The sequence below is a fragment of the Talpa europaea genome (assembly GCF_964194135.1).
Source record: "Talpa europaea genome assembly, chromosome: 1".
NCBI classification, from domain to species: Eukaryota; Metazoa; Chordata; class Mammalia; order Eulipotyphla; family Talpidae; genus Talpa; species Talpa europaea.
The window spans coordinates 33,764,408-33,784,643 of NC_140073.1; the positions used below are offsets into that span (position 1 = coordinate 33,764,408).

At 40.2% G+C, this 20,236-nt stretch overlaps 1 protein-coding gene across 7 annotated transcripts in view; it reads right to left on the minus strand.

Moving 5' to 3' along the window:
* Nucleotides 1-235: 235 nt before the first annotated feature.
* SBF2 (SET binding factor 2) overlaps nucleotides 236-20,236 on the minus strand; it is a gene marked incomplete at both ends in the record, with an annotated part of 316,628 nt that continues 296,627 nt past the window's right edge. For all 7 annotated transcript variants that reach the window (XM_084251933.1, XM_084251932.1, XM_084251930.1 and 4 more), the window contains 8 exons: nucleotides 236-334; nucleotides 1,318-1,449; nucleotides 4,810-4,897; nucleotides 5,535-5,728; nucleotides 6,688-6,792; nucleotides 7,754-7,987; nucleotides 9,104-9,231; nucleotides 12,094-12,220. In XM_084251933.1, the coding sequence (XP_084108059.1) occupies nucleotides 236-334; nucleotides 1,318-1,449; nucleotides 4,810-4,897; nucleotides 5,535-5,728; nucleotides 6,688-6,792; nucleotides 7,754-7,987; nucleotides 9,104-9,231; nucleotides 12,094-12,220 (1,107 nt within the window). The remainder of the gene's footprint in view (nucleotides 335-1,317; nucleotides 1,450-4,809; nucleotides 4,898-5,534; nucleotides 5,729-6,687; nucleotides 6,793-7,753; nucleotides 7,988-9,103; nucleotides 9,232-12,093; nucleotides 12,221-20,236) is intronic.

The following is a 20,236-nucleotide window of genomic DNA, read 5'->3' on the forward strand; positions in this document are numbered from 1 at the left end:
CTAAGACTCTGTTATAACAATTTGTAAGATGCAGAGGGGGGTGCCTGGAACTCTTGACCAAGCTTGGGTAACACATCCACTCAAGCTAGGCAGACATACGAACTGCTGAATGAGCAGACTGAGTAGGACTGAGCAGCAGAACCTCAGGCTCTGGGACATTATCAGCTCCTCAAGGTTTCATGCACTTTTCTATCTGGCAGCATGAGTCTCTCTTCCGCTTGGGTTGACCATGGGCTCAGGCATCAGAGATACAGCTCTGGATCCTGTCCATCCACTGCTGGGCACTCTGCCCATCCTGTGCGCAGAAATTATACACACGTTTGCTGGTCTTGAGCTATAAAACCAAATGAAGAGAATGAGAAATGAAGGGAAGAAGGGAAGGGCTGTTTTATGGCTTTGGGCAAGTATGCGAATCAATCCCTGCGTACTTCCCTTTCTGTACTGCCCTCGAAACTCTGTATGTCCTCTTCTTTCCACTATCATATGTCATTGCTTTGATAGTCACTTTACTTTTCTAGTCAAAGCAATAGAGAATGTTAATAGAAGGGTACTAGCAGAAAAAGGAGAGACACCACGATAGCCTACTTTGTATCTTTCTGGAGACTTCCTTGGCTAAAGAGAGTCAAGAATGGCTAAAGGTTTTGGCTTCTTGCACACACTACACCAATACAGTGAAGATGCTGAGGACGCTATTTGTGCTTCTAAGAGAAGCCTGCAATTCATCCATGCCATGATGAAGTTGGCCTTTTTCCCATACCCTCCTCTAGTCCAAAGTCAGGGAAATAGCCTAGGGCCTGAGCAGGGCTCTTGAGTATGACCCCTGCTTGTTATGAAGCCTTGGCTCCAGGGAATAGATAAAATCCCTATTACGATCCAAAAAGCTCCCTAAGAAAACTAAGGGCTTCTGAAGATGTAAGGGCAGAAGTCATCATATGTCACTGAAAACAGCCCTTTGTGGATGGTCAAGCATGACATCCACTGGATAGGAAGGGAAGCAGCATCTATTCTTGGCAACAGGTGGTGACTGAAATAACTAACAATATTTAACAAGGCGGTTATCTGCTTCCAAATGTGGTTGGACACCGTTTGAAGGAGTCCTTTTTGCAAAACAATGTATAGCCTTTTTGAGGTGAATGGACAGCTGGGAGATGTCAGGTTTGGACATCTAGAGTGCTGAGTTCAAGTGGTGGAGCAATTCCCAAAGCCAGGCAGTCTGTGACCTATCTGTAGTCACCAGTAATTGTCTGAGGTCTCACAATTCTTGGAGGCAAATCAAGTAAAGACAGAGCCAGGAAAAGCCAAGCAAGAGCAACTTACATCAAAGAAGGCCTTGTCACTTGTGTGTTTTGGGGCTCCCATACTGGGGCCAGCAGGAATGACCATTTCTACTTCAGCCAGATCAATGTGGCCTTTACAGCTTGTGTCCTCTCCTGAGTCATAGTATCGCAACTGGAACAGAAAGGAAACAGATGGGGACATGAGAGACACAGAAAGGAAAAATGACTTTTCACACTGTATGTGAATATTTTCTCTTTCTAAACTATGCCTGGAAGTACAGATGAGAAATTAAACACACTGGTTGCCTTAGGAAGGAGAACTGTGGCTGGGAGAAACGAGAAAGGTATTTTTAGAAATTTGAACAAATATATTACATATTACAAATATGCAATATTAAAAATAATGTCAACTAACAATCTATGTAATATAAGAAATGGGTTTAGAATATATACAGAATTTTAGAAGTTGGTTAAGAAAAAGTCAACATTGTTTAAAAATGAACAATGATATAAATATATATAAATAAAATTAAAAAAAGAAAAAGATAATCAAAAAAAATAGAAAAAGATGTCAGTAGGCATGTTGCAGAAGAAACACAGTGACCTTTAAACATTTGAAAGGATGAGCAGAAAGAAAAATCAGTGAGATTTCACTTTTCACTTAGATTTAAAAAATACTAAAAATGGCTGATAATGCCCAGGTTAGGCACTTGGTATTCTTAAACACTGTTAGTGGGAATATAATTTGTTAGAAACTTTTTGTAGAACAATTCGGCAAGATCAACTAAAATTTAAGATGTTTATGTCTACACATATACCTTCTCCACCCCTAGACATCTGTACTGCAGGAACACTCCCACGAACATTCAAAGAAACATGTATCAAGAAGTTTCCTTCAGCATCACTTCTAGCATCTAAAATTTGAAAAGCTGTATTTGTCTTTCAATAGGGTATTCCTAACTAAATGACAGTATATCAATAATATGGAATACCATAGAGATTTTCAAAAATGATAAATAGCTACAGAAACTGGTAGAAAAATATGATCAAGATACAGTATATTAAAAAAGCACATTGCCAAATAGCATGTAGATATAAAATGATTTTTGAAAAACATAATAAACTGCTCAACATTTGAGTGGTTACTATGTGTCAGTACTATTCTGATTGTTTTACATAACTCATTGAACCCTCCTGACAACTCAAACTATATATATTATATAGCACATGTAATAATATATACATAAAAAATAGGAAAATTTAGAGAAATGCAACTTCTAGTTATCTCTGGGAGCTGGGGGCACAGGGAACTTTTCCACCTTCATGAGATGTTTGAATTGGTATATTTCTTTTGAAAAATAGGAAGAAAGGACAATATTCTAAAGATAAAAGAGACTGCTGGTAAAAAAGCCTTAGTGATCTGTAGTCTGGGTTTCACTAATGTGGCAGGAATGTGTCTGGGGCTTCTGTATTGTAGTTCTGGCCTCAGACTTTTCTCTGTCTCTACCTTTAAGCATGGTATAGATAGGGCAAAGAGAAAAACTATTTCTTTCATGTTGAAGACATCCAAAAGAATGCTAAGCATGCAAGCATAATTTGATGTAACTATATATTACAGAAAAATTATGACATTTCGTATGTTACAGTGGTTTGATGAGACACTGCTATATACTGCAGTAGCTATGATTTTAGAGACACTGTTATTTTAAAGTATAGCCCCAAGACAGACCTTCTATTGCATATTTGAAAATCTCTATCCTTTCACAAAGACTTTGTAAACTTTTGAAACCCCCTGAACAGAGGAAAAGGTGCTCCCCATATGAGTCTTCATTTGGAAGTTTTCTAGATGCAGGTTCAACCAGAGCTTTGTGTAGGGCTAACAGACCAGTACTGCATTTCAGAGATGAACTCACTGAGAATCAAAATGTATACCCCTCAGCCTCAATGCTGGCCGGTCAGTCCCATGGTTAGCGAGGCCTGTAGTGAGAACACAGGAGGGCCGGCAAGTCTCACAAGCGAAGGGTTGAAAGGAGCCAGGTTTGGGTCAGGTCCTTCTCCCTTGGGGTCCCTGGAGCAAGGATTATCACACTAAGGATTGCAGGGGTCACAGCAAAAGCTAAGGACCTAAATAATGGGCAAAAGACTTCCGGACATGCTCAGCAAGGTTTAGTCTCGTGCATGCACAACCTGAGTTCCAGGCTTAGATGAGAACATCCCCTTTGCCTGTTTCGGGGCCCCTTCCCTCTGTTGCTGCCATCTTTGAGGGATAATAATATCACTTTCGGTAACCAGTTAAGTGGTGGGGACAGAGAAGATGTCCAATAAATGTCAAATAAATGAATACTCTGTTTTGAATCCTTATGCTGTAAGGATGAAGGTGATCTGTACTCTGGGGCGTGTTCACAAGCACAGGCTTTATGTATTGTGTGGTAGGCAAAAAGGCCGTTTAAAATGGTCCTCTCCTGGCCTGGGTTTTAAGAGCAGGCAGGAGGAGATATATGAACATTAAAAAGCAGAGTTCTATTGCTCTTTTTTAAAGATTTATTTTTATTTATGTATGCAAGAACAGGGGTGTAGGCCAGAGGTGCGAGGTGGGGATAGGATTAACCAGATACAGAGTGGCGAGCAGAACAGGCAGATTTGCTAAGGGGAGCAGCAGGCGAGAAAGGAGAGGTGTGCTGTGCCATGTGGGTTAGCTCCCTGGCTGGGGATCAAACTCAGGCGATGGCAGTGATAGCACTGAGACTTAACCCCTAGGCTACCAGGAGGGCCCTCTACTGCTCTTAACGGTCTGGACTCAGGGGTCACTGCCTATGCCTGTATACAGCAGGCAGAGCTACTTTAGAACTTTCCTCAGAAAGCTTCTGACCTCACTCAGGGACACACAGGTCCCCAGAGGAGCCCCCAGGCAATATCTGAGAGGCCTTAGGAAAGCAGTCTGTATGTGAAAGGTATCTTTTTGCCAACAGTTACACAACTGTTAGGGACTGAGACAAGCATAGAAAGAAATGATTTCTTTCTCTCTCTTTTTATTGTGTTAACAGTGGTTTACAACTCTGTATCATTCAGAGGTATATGATCATCACACCTCTTCAGATGTATGTTACCACACCACACACACCACCAAGTCACCCATAGTCCTCTACATAGTCCACTGGGCCCCCGCCACACCCAGCTCTCCCCACTCCCATTCTTCTTTGGTAGCCTCAATTCTGTAATCAGATCTGTAGGGTTTGTTAACTGGTTTGGCTTTATTGGACTCTTTCTCTATATTCCATATATAAGTGAATCTGGTATATGTCTCTCTCCTTCTGAGTTACTTCGCTTAGCATAATTCCTTCCAGTTCTATTCATGTTGCCATAAATGGCAAAAGTACATGCTTTTTTTTTTTTAAAAAAAAAAGCTGAGTAGCATTCCATTATGTATATATACCACATCTTTCTGATCCACTCATTTGTCCTTGGGTACTTCGGTTGTTTCTATAAATTGGCTATTGTAAATAGAGCATTTTTAAAGGCTTTAGAGTATTACCTGATGTTTTGTTACATCCAAAACGAACCAACGAGGCTTCCAACCTTTCAGTAAAGCTCCTCTTTTGTACAACGTTCCTTCAAAGGACCTAGAGGAAATTAATTAATGTGGTCGTTAATTTTGAATTTCTACTTAAAAAGTGCTGTAAAGGGGATGTATGCTGCTTTTGTCAAGTCCCTCTTCACCTCAGGTAATGCCAGGCCAATCAGAATTCTCCCAGGAAATTTTCTACTAGACTTTCAGGGAAAGACTGCCTCTTTGTGCTGGGATATCAAGCTTGTGAGGTTTGGCACTCTCAAACCTCATGAAGAGCCATGTCTGTGACCTGCTGAGACAAATGCAACCCAAAGGCGAAAGCAGCAACCCAGAGATACCGTGTGAGAAACTGGCACAGTTTGAGTAAAACCCTTTTTTGCTTGACCGAGCATGAGCTGGATCTGTGTTGTCTGTCACTGAATAAGTGTTGACGAACACACATTCCCTCAAAATATCTGGCAGACATGAGATAATAACAGTCAGGACTCAACCACAAATAACTACAACCTCTTGGCAGTATTTTTGATCCTTCCTCTTTAAAGAACTACCTAATGCATTTAAAACAAAAATCAAGAATTACAGCAGACCCATTTCAAGTTTACAGAAGGCTGTACTACACAGGCCTGTGGTGCGGCCTTAGGCAGAGTGGGAAAGCCTTTCCTGCACTCCCAGGGGCTCAGCAGGTCCACCTGTTTTCCTCGTTCTTGGATGTGTACTGGCTGTACAGGGTGGCTGCTCTTCGGTCCACGCCATTGGATGGGGAGGTGCTGGCATTCTGCTCCTCCCCCACGCTGCTATCTGGGAGATGCAGCAGAGGCCTCTTCTGATAGGAAGGCAGGTTGGTAGACACAATTCCTGGAGAGCCTGCAGGGTGTCTCTGGGGCTGAAAAAGATAGAACTGGAGCTAGGAAAGTTTTATAAGGATTTTAGGCAACTGATCTGAAAATTTCATTTAAAAAATTTCTCCCAAGGAAAAAACCTGGCCAATAAATAAAATATGTTACAAACATGTTTATCCTGGAGTTGTTTAGAACAGTAAAAAAATGGAAACAACCTAAATATCAATAGGGCACTGGCTAAAAAGAATAAATCTCCACCTGTGGCTGGTGTGATAACAGCTCCTGAATTGTTATTTCATGGCAAGAGACAGTGCCTGAAGGATCATCCTTCTTAGGACGAGAGGCTTCTTCATCCCATTGTCCTCAACCCTCTTGTGACATCTGACCCTACTGACTTCTCCTTCCTGAAATGCTCTTCAGAACACTCATCTGTTATAACTTCTCTTCTGGTGCAATTGGAGGCAAACTGATGTGGGTTTGACTGGTGGCTGCACCAACAACTAGTTGTGTGATTTCACATAGGAAATGAGACACCCCCTAACCGTGTGCTAAAAAGGATGCTAGTGTGTTAATAAGCGTGCTTGATAAATGTTAACCCAGAAAAAGGAGTGAGCAACAAAAAGTAGCATAGTTTGTTGTTTTAAAATATTTTTTTTTTTCCCTCTGATTAGTTCTCTAGAGCAAGCATGGTCTTGGAGTTCCCCTCCCCCCGCATGTGGAGATCAGCTGAAACCACAGAGACACAGAGATAGAAAAGAACCCAGTAATTTCCCTGGATATGGGCCCCGAAACATAAGTATTATGTCACTGTGGTAAAGTGAGACACTCAGGAAGTATTCAGTCACTGGGAACTTTTTGCCCTGGAGCCCCAGAACATGACCCTTCTTGTTCACTCTTCCTTTTGCCCGTAATTCCGCTTGGGTTACCTGCGACTTTGTGCCCGATTTGACTTAGCAACCTCAAACAGCTCAGAAGTAGTTCCTCGAAGGTCTTATAAACTCACCTGATCTGCTCTGGATTCTTCTTTAATGTCCATAGTTACCCTTTCCCATAGTTGGTGCCACTTCTCAGGGGTTTGGTTTAATTTATGCTCCAATCTTTCAATTTCCTGTAAATTAAAAGGAGTTTTCCACAAATCAGTGTTTCATAGAAATCACGATGTGTCCAAAGCCACATCTCCTTTGTACTGGGCCAGATAAATAGCATGGCCAGAGGGCAGCTGGAGAAAGTGATAAATTCCTAAAGTAGGAATAGTGCTGGGAACCCTAGTATATAATGCACTGTGGCAAAGATGGTTATTAGCAACTGTAACCTGGCCATTTTGTATGGAAGTTGTAAGAGATGAAATACGTATCTCAAACACCTTCACCCTTAACCTGCAGGAATCTGATGGCCCCAGTAAAAGGTCGAGCACTGGGCTGAGCACTAACAGCTGAGATAGATGAGAAGTCTGTTCTTGCGGAGGAACCCATAAACTCTGATAATTCAAACCAGACGTGGAAAGACTGAACCAAGGGAAGTCCAAGGAATGGAGGTTCCTTCTGATAGGGAAGCCAGAGATCAGAACGTTGCCCCTGACAGTGCTCTCACTGACGCATGTTCCTTCGGGCTATAAAACTGGATGAAGAAAACTTCAGGAACTGTCTGGCTCAGGGCTGCTGTTCTTATCAGGATGCTTTCACTTCAGTATATTCCTTGCAGTAAATGGCTGGTAGTACTCCCATCAGGCCATTAGCTACCCATACTACTGACCCACAAAAGCCATAACCTACGCCTCACTCAGGCTGCCCGGGCAGCTGAAATAGCTGAGAAGTTGCAAATTGCTCCATTTGCTTGACTGCTTCCTCATAATGCCACAAAACTCACTTTATTGAGACTTTTCCAGGAGCTGAGTCTGGTTCCCCACTGATGCTGGAGGGCAAATTTGGTTTCCTTGTACTCTTTAGAGTGCTACCTAGTGTACTGTTGAGTGAGGAGAAACATATTTGGGCATTTGTGAATGAGTCTTAGCTTAGTTCTTTAGGCTATGCCTCCAGGGCCCGTGGTGCCCTAGGTTGTGGCTGACTTACACGGAAAAGGTTGGTGAGTGCATCAGGCTGAGTACAGCTGACATCATCATAGCAAGGCCACACTGTCTTCCTCCCACTTTGGGGCCCAGCTCCTCCGGCTAGTTCAGAGTCCTCAGAGGGTAGGTGCTTGGGGGTCAGCATCATCCAATCATATGAAGGCCCTGTAGACAGTGTCTCCTCTGTGTAGTAATCCCACTTCTTGAGGTTGGAGACATTAACATTGGGCTTCAAGGCCTGTTTAAAGAAAATTCTGAAATATAGTTTAATCTTAACCCCAAAGTAACGCAAACTTAATGGCAGCCCAGCCCCTAACATTTACAGGGTTCAGGGCAGGAGTATGAACAGAGGTTTGTATACCATAATGCTATCTAAATGTTATAAGATAAACTAGTAAATAAAAATATGTTCTATCTTCCTACCTTGACAAATATAACTTCCTAATGACCTACAAGTCTAAACTCAAATAGAAAACTCTTGGACTCCTTGGAATTCTACACCAGAAAGCAGTAGCACCAGGGAGGCTACTTGGCCTAACCCTGCATCCCCATCTCCACCCAATCTGGCTCTGTCCTATATCCTGGGGCCTTTGTGAATGTGTGTGTATACCACAGCCCTCACAGGTATTCTATCTACTCCCTATCAAACTACTACTACTTAGCCATCCTTTGGGCACTTGCATCAGAGATACACATGGAGAAGTGTCCTGGTGATTAACTTGAATTTGGGCAAGGAATTTGGAGGTATTAGAGGATGATTTAGATGAAAGATGGGGATCTAGGCATGTACCCTTGCTTTCTCTAAATCCTTACCTCAGGAAGATGGTGCAGTGGGGAAAGGCAAGAATAGGGTACTAGCGCACGGTGCCCCAGGGCAGACAGGCCTTCTGGCTCCTGATTAAGGTGGACACTATCAAACCCCGTTTCTCCTATCCCAGTGCCTATTTCATACAGATGTGCATGGCGGAGCCTGGCTGCTCCTGAGATGTCATTCTTTGGCTGGGTTCCAAACACTCCTTCTTGTAACCAAAGCCTTACTTTCACGGCTTTGGTTACAAATGGACTTATGGAAACCTACAGTATTTTTGATTTTTTTAGCTTAGATGTTGTGTTGAAGTTTCAAGTTTTGTTAGTTCTTTCTCCCTGGGCAAAACTGCCTGCTTTTATTTTCATGAGGTTATCCCTTGTAAGCTCCTAATTTTTGTGTCACGATTTTGGAGAACAGTTTATTCCATCATGACATAAATCAACAGTATACCTAGCAAATATTTATAAAAAGCTTCAACAAGCTTATAAACACTAGAAGTAAAGAAAATTTAACACAAATTGTTCAGAAAATGCTTTCTTATTGTACCTCTATTTCCACTGGAGAATATAAATAATTAAAGAAAATAGGACTCCTTTTGTGCATTCTATCAATACACTCCCAAATACAAATTCCTTTTTTGGCATGTTTGTCTCCTTTATCCTCAAATAAAGTTCCTGTAAATAAAAAAAAAAAATCCAGTAAAACCAAAGTCAAGTAAACCAATATGCATGTAGTGAACAGAAAGTGGAAAATTTCTTAGGGCTTTAGAAATAGCACTGTATGTGCAGAAACTTTAGATAATAACCGCAAAGCTAAAGACAGGAATGAACTTCACAGCTATATAGAAAACATCAGGTAAGGTTTCTCCCAAGCATTTAGCAGTAGTATATCATGACTCTCTTCCAATCTACATTCTACATTTGTAATTAGATTCACATAGGTCCATGTCATTAGACATTCCACACATTTTTCAAGAGAAAGTAGAAGAATTTAGTGCTGATTTGATGGAACTCAGTTACAAACATAATTTTATATTTCTTTTTTAGTCACTGGCTATTATGAAGCCATTTAAAATGTTTTCTTGTTAAGTAGTTTACATACACCACAAATTATGCTTGGGGAGCCTTTGGAAGACAGGGGGTGAGCTCTGTGTTCTTGGGTGACTTTAATTTTTTATTTTTTAGATTTATTTATTTATGCATACAAGAGCTGGGGTATAGGCTAGAGGTGTCGGGGGTGAGAGGATTCACCAGAGACAGAGTGGGAAACAGAATAGGCAGACTGACCGAAATACACTGCTGAGGGGAGCAGTGGGTGAGGGCGAGTCAGGAGAGGTCTGCTGTGCCATATGGGTTGCTCCCTGGCGGGCCTGCGGGTTGAACTCGTGCTGCAGTGGCTGCGGATAGCTTCATAGGTTGCGTCTTAACCCCTTGCGCCACCAGGGAGGCCCCCTTGGGTGACTTTAAAGTAGTACTTAGAGAATTCAGGGATTTTTTAATACTATCTTTGTACCTTTCAAATAGTCAATCCATCACATGAGTCCGTTTTTTTTTAATAGGAAGATGTGCTGGGTTGAGGTAGAAGGTATTTCTTTAATACAGTGTGTCTATAACTTGCCTTGAATGAAATGATTCAGTGAAAGTCAACAAGCATTTATCAGAAACGAAACGTCTCAAGTCCAGTACTGCACAAAAACACAACAATATGTTTTCTCTATCTTTTAACTGCAAGAATGCAGTACAACAGTTCTCAACCTTGGCCATACAATAGAAAAACCAAAGTTCAAAAAAGATCCTGATGCTGAGGCCTCACCCAGAATAATTTAAATCAGAATCTCTGAGGCAGGGCCCCAGGCAGTAAATGTAAAAGTCTTCCAAGTGACTCAAATGTAACTAATTCTACTTAATGGCTTCCCAACACATAAGTGCTTAGGAAATTAAGGTTCCTGGGCCTCAACCTTCCTGGGTTGAGACACAACCTAGGAAGCTGTTTACAGCCACTGCAGCATGAGTTCGATCCCCGGCCAGGCAGCTGCCCATATGGCACAGCGGCAGACCTCTCCTGTCTCACCGCTGCACCCTTGAGCAGTGCATTTCTGTCAGTCTGCCTGTTCTGTTCCCCACTCTGTCACTAGTGGGTCCTCTCAACCCCCCCACACCTCTGGCCTATACCCCAGTTCTTGTATGCATAAATAAATAAATCTTAAAAAAAAAAAAGAAATTAAGGTTCCTGATTATGATGTGTGGAATGACAATTCTAAGAATCAACAAAGGTCTAGAAGTGTAAACAGGATGGGAAATGGTCTCATCAGAGCCAACTCCCTTATCAAAAGTATAAAATATCATACTAGACAATTTTAATAGCAAGCACGGAAAACAGTTATTTTTCGGATTTTGTATTTTAAACTGGGAACATCAGTCAATATTTTCTTGCTACTGAAAGAGTTCTCTTTAAATATTTAGGTATATATACTGAAAATAGCCAATTAAAAAAATATCTAACAACCATATATAACTTCCCCTCCCCTTTCTCTTTAACAACAAAAGAATGTAAATCTCCTTGGAAGAGGTTTTCACATGGGCAGGCTACCCCTTACAATTATTACTGCTATTTAAAAATTAAAACAATGATGGTGATGTCTAAAACTTATTGAGTACTTACTATGTGTCAGCAACTGTGCTAATATTTCTAATCATGGCCCCAGAGGGTGGATGCTGCTATTGTCCTCAGTGTAAAGAAGAGACTACTGAGATTGAGAGGTATCTAACTGGCACAGTGTACTTATGTGGGTAACTGGGAAGTGTTAGCATTTAATACCGGGCTATTTGCTCCAAAATCCATGACCTTTACTGCTATTCAAATTGCCTACAAGGGCAGGCACCTTTCCTACTATAGTGTAGCAGGGATGGAAAAATTCTGAGTCAGACATTTCTCCTCACTTTGAGGCATTAAAACAGTAGCTGATCTAACTGCTCAAAGGTGCGAAAGGGGTGACCACTTTTGGTCCCTAAGAATTAACATAGCATATAATCTCAGAATCTGGGTACTCATTCATCTCCATTCTACTTTTGTAGTGCAAAGTCAAACCCTAAAGTGTCCTGGCCACACTTGGGGATATCTATGCTACTGGAGTTTTTTTTTTAATATTTTAAAATATATTTTTTTACATCATTTTTCATTTTTGTACAATGTATGCATTTTCATCTTGGTTATCGTCCCTGTAAAATCCCCACCCCACCCTTGTTTTGATCCTACTCCCTCCCCCCTCTGTGTGTCTCTGGTTTATAGTTGCCTGTTGATTGTGATTTTTACTTTATTATAATTAGTCTTTTTCCTGAATTCCTGCTATGAGTGAGATAATTCGGTATTTTTCTTTTTCTTTCTCGCTTATTTTGCTAAGCATGATCCCTTCCAGCTCCATCCATGTTGCTGTGAATGGCATGAGTTTATCTTTTTTGATTGCTGAGTAATATTCCAGTATGTATGTCCATGCAAAACTAAATAAAAAGATGGTACAAGGACAGGCAAATACATACCATGCTCTAGTCTTTCATAGTCTGAATCCAAGAGAAACGTTTTAAATCGATTAGATACATAGTGGAAAGCCAAAAACTTTAAGTAATAGAGATTGAATTCAAACTCAGTTGGGTACTGGTTGTGAACCTGAAATACACAAGGCAAAGAAAAGAGTAAGAATCAAGTGAACAAAAAGCAGAAGGCACAAAATGTTGACTTGAAATATGCAGGAGATTATGGGTAGCTCATTCAATTGAATCCCTATTGCTGAGTGGAGGAGGGAAGGGAAGGAGTCTTGATGAGCCACACTAGTTTTTCTAAACATAATCTTATTTAATTTCCACAACAATAACATAGCACAGGCATATTTTCCCCAGTTTTTTGAGATGTAACTGACATAGTACATTGTTAAAGTTTAAGATGAACAACGTGATGCTTTGAAAAACATCCCATTACAAAAAGATTGCCACAAAAAGGTTAACACCTGTATCACCTCACTAATTGCTTTGTGTGTGTGTGGTAAGAACATTTAAGATCTACTCTCAGCAAATTTCAAGTATATTACATAATGTTGTTATCCACACCATGCTCTACATTGGATCCCAGGATTTATTCCTCTTATAACAGGAAGACTGTCCCTCCTGACCAATATCCTCATTCCTTCTACCACCAGCCAAAATAATCTGAGTTTGACTTTTTTAGATTCTCTGTTTAAGTGAGACTAAACAGTATTTATCTTCCTTTGATTTATTTCGCTTGGTATAAAGCCCTTAACGTCCATCTATGATGTTGCAGATGGCATGTTTTTTTTTTTAAATGACTGAATAATATTCAGTTGGTATTATATATATTTAAACATTAAAACAATCTATTAAATGGTAGGGCACATACAGTTGTTTCCATGTCTTGGTTATTGTGAATAATGTTGCATTGAATATGGGAATTTGGATAGCTCTTTGAGATAATGATTTCATTCCCTTGAATAGATATCCGGAAGAGGGATTGCTGAATGATGAGGCAATTCTGTTTTTGGTTTTTTTTTTTTTTTGAGGAACTTTAATGCTATTTTCCGTAATTATACCAATTTATCATTCCCACTATCAGTGTACACATCCTTGCCAACACTTTTATAATAACCACTTTAACACTAAGATGATATCTCATTGTGGCTTTGATTTATGTCCCCTGGGAATTAGTGACATTGGGCACATTTTTATATACTTAGTGGGAACCCGTGTGTTTTTTGGGAAAAAATATCTATTCACATCCTCAAGACAGGCGTTACTATCCCCATTTTACAAACAGGATGAGCGAGATTAGGCTCCTAGGTCTCTGTGCCCCTTTCACTATCTTACACTGTTCCAGGTACCTGACAAATATAAATTAGCATAAGTTATTGTTCTTGCATTCCAGGCACTTGTGGTGTAATAATATGTAATGCTCTAATTGTACTTAAAGAAATCTGGCAGTACTGAGAAGGTGGTTGTTTAGGGGGATAATAAAACATGTTTTCTGGACAAAAGAAATGTGTGCCTGTCTGAAGGCAATGCAGAAGGAGCCAATACAGAGGGAACAAATTGTGGAAAACTGATAACTAAGTAAGGCCCAAGAAAGCACGCATGAATGAGGGTAAAAGGGTGCAGAGACTGGGAACAGCCTTGGAAAATGAGAAGGGATAGAAGAGCAGGTTAAAAAGATAAGTTCAAGTGCCAAGGGGAAGTTTACCATTAACCTTAATTTTTCATTAGTAAAATAAACAACAAGGCCACTGAACAAATGAATATGGATGAGGAAATGATTTGGGAAGGAGGGAGCAAGGCAGAGACTGAATGGTAACTGAGCGGCAGCAATACTTTCGCAAGCTGAATGCAGGCTGTGCGGAGTAATCTTACATTGGTAGAAGTTGGGCTGATGACTTGGAACACTTGCCAATTCACCTAGCACACACCCCCAAATTGCTCAATTAATCTCTCATAACCAACTAGGGAGATTCGTTTGGTTGAGGCAAGTTCCACACATAACTCCTCGCTTTAAAAAGTCGCTTCAAGTGAATACCGCAGGCAGGTTGTCTAAAAATCAGTTTTTCTGTGTTTTGTTCATATGGACTTACACTTGGTCAGCCAACGTGAAGAGCCATGTGTGTAATATGCTGACTGTCCGATAGATACATGGGAATTTAAAGTCATGACCTGGATACCACTAATTTATCAATTTATCATGTGATTAGAACCTAGTTTTCTGTGACTACGAAAGGTTTTTCTATATGCAGCATCTTTCTGGCTTTTTAAGTGGACTAATTTTTTTAGCTTGTAAGTAATACAAAATAAGAATAATTTTAGGAAGACATTTTAAAAGCGTTTTACTCGTGCAATAGAGCTGCTTCCCTGGCCCAGGCCACTGTCCTTGTGTTGGGCTCCACAGGACAGGAGGCTTTCCACGGGTGAACTGTGACATGGCTCTGGATAACTAGGGCATGTGCCATGTTCCAGGTTTTTAGACCTATAACCATATATATTGTGAATTTTCTTATCAGTGAAAATGAAGGGATTACACAATATGGATTTCCTGTGATTACTCTACATGAGCAACTAATTACACAGCATACCTGAAGGGTTTACAGTTATAATTAAATAAAACTTAAGTCAATCTGACACACACTTAATGATCAGCAGTTATTATTTTGTGGCATTATAACCAGGCATGAGCATAAGTTGATGGAAGTGGTTATTATAATTAGTTTTTCTTTCCTTGTTTTGTTAGCCCTGTCTTTGTCTCATTCATCAACTATGTCTGCCAGCTTAGCAATCTTTTCAAGAACTTGCCCCTATTGATACATAAACACACCAGAGGACATAGGCACTGGGTTTGACTCTATTAGACCTGATTTTCTGGTGTTCCTGGTTCCTTTCTTTAGCATTGTTCATACCTAATGTTTCCTGTGTTTTCCCTCACGACTTATCCTTTTAGGCCACAAAGCTCTCCAGTTTGAGTTGCTGGTTTGGGATCAATACTACCCCAGGGGAATTGTGTATATGATGGGGGTTGAGGGGACTCAGATCGTGGGTGATAGGGCAGAGGAGACAAGCCCATGAGGATGGAACTTGGCTCCCTACCATCTGTGAGTCTCGGGGAGGAGAGTCTGCAAGTGTGCTCGGGCAGGGTAAACTCCAACAACAGCCATGCTGTAGGAGTCCTTGGAATAAACCTCAGTAGTCAGAGGTCAGTGCCCCCTATGCCCCCCTGGCTCACTGTTCTAGGGAAAAGGCGTAGAAGTGTTCTGGGCTATTTCCACTGATCCAGTCCTCATTAGGTTCTAAAAACTCTTTTAAAAACTTTAATTAGGGGGCCTCCCTGGTGGCGCAGCAGTTGAGCGCTGGGTTGCGAAGCTGCCCGTGCCTCTGTGGCCCCGGTTCGATCCCCGGCTGCTCCCCGGCCACCGGAGGAGGGTCCCGCATGGCGAGCAGACCTCTCCTGCCGCCCGCTGCTCCCCTCGGTAGTGTACTTCGGTCCTTCTGCCTGCTCTGCTCCCCGCTCTGGCTCTGGTGAATTCTCTCACCCTCCCGCGCTTCTGACTGTACCCAGTGCTTGTATAAACAAAAACAAACAAATAAATAACATGCCTCTATTAAAAATAAAGTATAAAAACTTTAATTAGGGCCTCCCCTGGTGGCGCAGCGATTGAGCGCTGGGTTGTGAAGCTGCCCGCAGCCTCTGCAGCGCTGGTTCGATCCCTGACCTCTGGTGAGGGTCCCACATGGCGCGCAGACCTCTCCTGCCACACCTGCTGCTCCCCTCAGCAGTGTATTTCGTCAGTCTGCCTGTTCTGTTCCCCACTCTGGCTCTGGTGAATTCTCTCACCCTCCCGCGCTCCTGACTGTACCCAGTGCTTGTATAAATAAAATAAATAAATCTTAAAAAAAAAATAGGGAATTAAAAAAAATAAAATGAAAACTTTAAACAAATAACCAGAATAATACATTTCTCTCAATGACTATTCTCCATAAAAACCACCTGCCTCATATATATTTGTATCTTTCCTTGATGATTCTGTTACTTAATATTCTTAGGAATACAGTTTTGAAGACCCACTTCTGAGTAAAAATGATATTGTGACCTTAAGTTGAACTTACAGGCATTTCAGGGCAATCATATGCTAGGACGAGAAGCAAAATTCCTTTACAAGTGGAAAAATGCTTTCGTAGTCCACTGTACTGAGTGACGAGCCTCACCACAAACCTTGCACTATACAATTATGTTAGAAAGGTCAGGCTCTTCTCAAGGTGTCTGGCACTTACCTGCTTGAACTGGAATTGATGCTTAGAGAGCATCAGGGTATGAGGGCTTGGGGGGGGTACAAGTGTGTGTTTGCATCTGGGTAACACAATGGCACCTGCAGTTGCCCACTGCTTGGGGTTAAAGAACAATCTGCTCCTAAACTGGGGTTAATTAGTAATTCTGTTGGAAGTATAAGAGAAGATACTGAGCAATTTGTTTTTCACATTTCAAGAACAGTTTAAGCAAAGAACATGTGAAAATTTCTTCAATGGAAAAACAAATCAGATTGACCCAAACAACCTAGATACCATGCTTGGAATCTGACATTAAGAAACACAAGGAGTTTTCTGAAATGTCTATTTTAATGAGAAATGAATACTTGCGTTCACAAGACAAAATCTGGTGCAAAGATTTCTAGGAAGAAAGAATAATTACATTGTCTCCATTTAGCACAACATCCCAGGGACTCAGTTTGTCCAATTCATTGGCCCCCCTTTTAATGGGACCCCTAGATTCTCTGTCATACCACACCAGAGAGGTCTCCAAAAAGTTGGCTGTTTTCTTATAACTGAGTTCTGTTTTTCTTTTAAAATTAAAAAAATTTTTTTTACATCATTGTTCATTTTTAAACAATATTTGCTCCTCCCCCCACCCCCACCCAGGTGTAGTCCACACAGAATTTCCTTCACCAATGCACCCGTGCACCATCACCTCAGTCCCCTGTGCTCCTCCCTCCCATTCCTCTCTCCCCTCTTCCTCTGCAGGATGTCTCTGATTTATAATTTTCTGTTTTTGCTTTGTTGTGTTTTGTATTGTTACCATTTTTCTTTACACTGATGTCTTATTTGGTTCCCCTATATTCCTCCTATAAGTGAAACCATTTGATTTTTTTTTTTCTGTCTGACTTATTTCACTGAGCATAATTCCTTCTAGCTCTATTCACGTTGCTGCGAATGGCATGAGTTTATCTTTTTTGATTGCTGAATAATTATTCCATGGTGTATATATACCACATCTTCTTGATACAGTCATCTATTTCTGGGCATTTGGGTTGTTTCCAGGTTTTACCTATTGTAACTAGTGCTGCAATAACCATAGGGGTACAGGTGCTCTTTTGAATCAATGTTTTTGTGTCCCTTGGGTAGCTCCCTAGGAGTGGAATTGCCAGGTCATATGGTAGCTCCATTTTTAGTAGACTGAGGGACCTCCAGACAGCTTTCCATAGTGGTTGGACCAATTTGCACTCCCACCAGCAATGTAGGAGAGTTCCTTTTTCACCACATCCTCACCAACATTTGTTGTTGCTAGTTTCTTTGATATGTGCCATTCTTACTGGTGTAAGGTGGTATCTCCATGTGGTTTTGACTTGCATTTCCCTGATTATAAGGGATTTTGAACATTTTTTCATATGCCTGTTGGCCATTTGCATTTCCTCTTTGGAGAAATGTCTTTTAAGTTCTTCTGAGTTCTGAGAATTCTTTACACATTCTGGCTACAAGTCCTTCAGCAGATATGATTTGCAAATATTTTCTCCCACTTTTGATTTACCTTTTCATTTTCTTAACAGTGATTTTTGAAGAATGAAAGTTTCAGTGTCAAGGTCTTCAACATAATTTTAGATTTCCTTCATGTCTTTTGATACTATTGTAAATAAATATTTTAAACTTCAGTTTTTCACATATTCATTGCTATTATGTGGAAGTACAATTAATTTCTATAGATTACTGATATGTAATCTTCAGCTTGTTAAACTCATTCTAATTTTTTGGGTAGATTCCATTGATAATCATGTTGTCTGTGAATGAAGATAGTTTTACTATTTTTCTAATGTGGGGGGTCCTTATTATTTTCTTGCCTTGTTGCATGGCTGGAGCCTTCAGTTGACTAGAAATTGTGAATCAGACATTCACATTTATTCCTGACCTAAGGGAGGAATCATTCCATTCAGTCTTTCAATAAGTATGATGTTAGCTATAGATGCATAGTTTGAGGAAGTTTTCTTCCATTCCTTGTTTCATGATTATAAGGAATGGATGTTATATTTTGTCAAATACTGCATCTATTGAGATGACTATATGGTTCTTTTTTAGTTTGTTAATATGGCAATTACGCTGGTTGATTTTGAATAGTGCATTACTGGGCTGAACCCCACTTGACCATGGTACATTAACTTTTTAAAAAAGTTGAAGTAACACTGATTTATAACATTTTGAGTTTCAAGTATACAACACTGTAATCTTGACATCTGGCTAAACTACATGATCACCACCAAAAGTCTAGTTTCTATCCATTACCATACAATTGGCAACATTTACCCATTTCACTTACGCCCCATTCTCCCTTCCCTGTGGTAACCAACAATCTGTCCTCTGTATCTATAAGGTTGCTTTGCTTTTGCTTTGTTGTATTTGTTCACTTAAAGAATTCCACAAGTGAAAGCATATGATATTTATCTTTATCTGACTTAATATCTTCTAGGACCATCTATGTTGCAAATGGCAAAATATATTTTTTTATGACTGAGTTGTATTCCTCTGTGCCTGTACACACAATATGTATCATCATTTTTCATGGGAAAAATTTATATTTAAAATTAACCAGCAAAACTCAGCTCAGACAATGCCAATTTTGGTGGCAACATCCAAAGCATCATAGTTAGACGTCAGTTGAACATAAGCCTTCTAGCCATCAGGTCTGATCAGGGTGCTGACTTTGACCACATCAATGTCATAGAACTTTTTCACAGTGTTTATTGGTCTTGACATCCACAATGAAAATAAGTAAGTTATTCTATCTTTTTCATGGCTGACTCAGTGGTTGGGGGAAACCAATGATGGGATTGTATAGGTCAAGCTTGTTTCTCCCGGGGGCGCACTATGAGATATTTGGGGTGCCTTTGGAGCAGCAGTGTTTTGGGCTGTTGGAGGGTGGGTGACATGTAGACATTCTTTTGTGGCTGTGGGCACCTTTTAGCATTGTTTTCTTGGCAATCAAAGCTTTTGATTTGGTTTTGGTAGGGGTAGGAGTTTTCTTTGCTTTTGGCACGATCTTTGTAAAAAAGGGTTTATGCCACATTTTTGTCCATTTATCCATAAATAGACATTTAGATTGTTTCTGTATCTTGACCATATAAATAATGCTGCAACAACTATTGGGAACTTATAGGATGTTTTTTATTCTCTGGATAAATATTCCGGAGCTGAATAGCCAGATGATAGGACAATTCTATTCTCAAAAATTTAAAGGAATCTCTATACCATTTTCCATGGTAGCTGCACCAATTTATATTCCATCAAGAGTATATGAGGGTGCCCTTTTCTCTATATCCTCTCCAACACTTATTTCTTGTCTTTTTTCTTTTAAATAGCCACTTAAAGAGGTTCATTTCCCTAATAATAAGTGATGTTGAACATCTTTCATGTGCCTGTTGGCTAGATATTCCTTGCAGAAATGTCTATATAGATCCTTGGTCAATTTTTAAAATTGAATAAATTTTTTTTGAGTTGTAGGAATACTTACATATTTTGGATACTAATCCCTTATCAGATGTAGGATTTACAAATATCTGTTCCCATTTAGTAGGTTGTCTTTTCATTTTGATGTGTTTCCTTCAGTGTGCAGAAGCTTTTTTAGTCACATTTGTTTATTTTTGGTTTTGTTTCCTTTACTGGTAGAGTCAAATTTACAAAACATCACCAACACCAATGGAAAGGAAGTTACCACTTATGTTTTCTTCTATTTTATGGTTTCAGGCCTTATATTCATACCTTTAAATCCATTTTGAGTTTTTGTACATCCTATAAGGCAGTGGTCTAGTTTCTTGTGTATGTGTTTTCCCAACATAATTTACTGAAGGGACTTTCCTTTTCCAACATGATTTACTGAAGA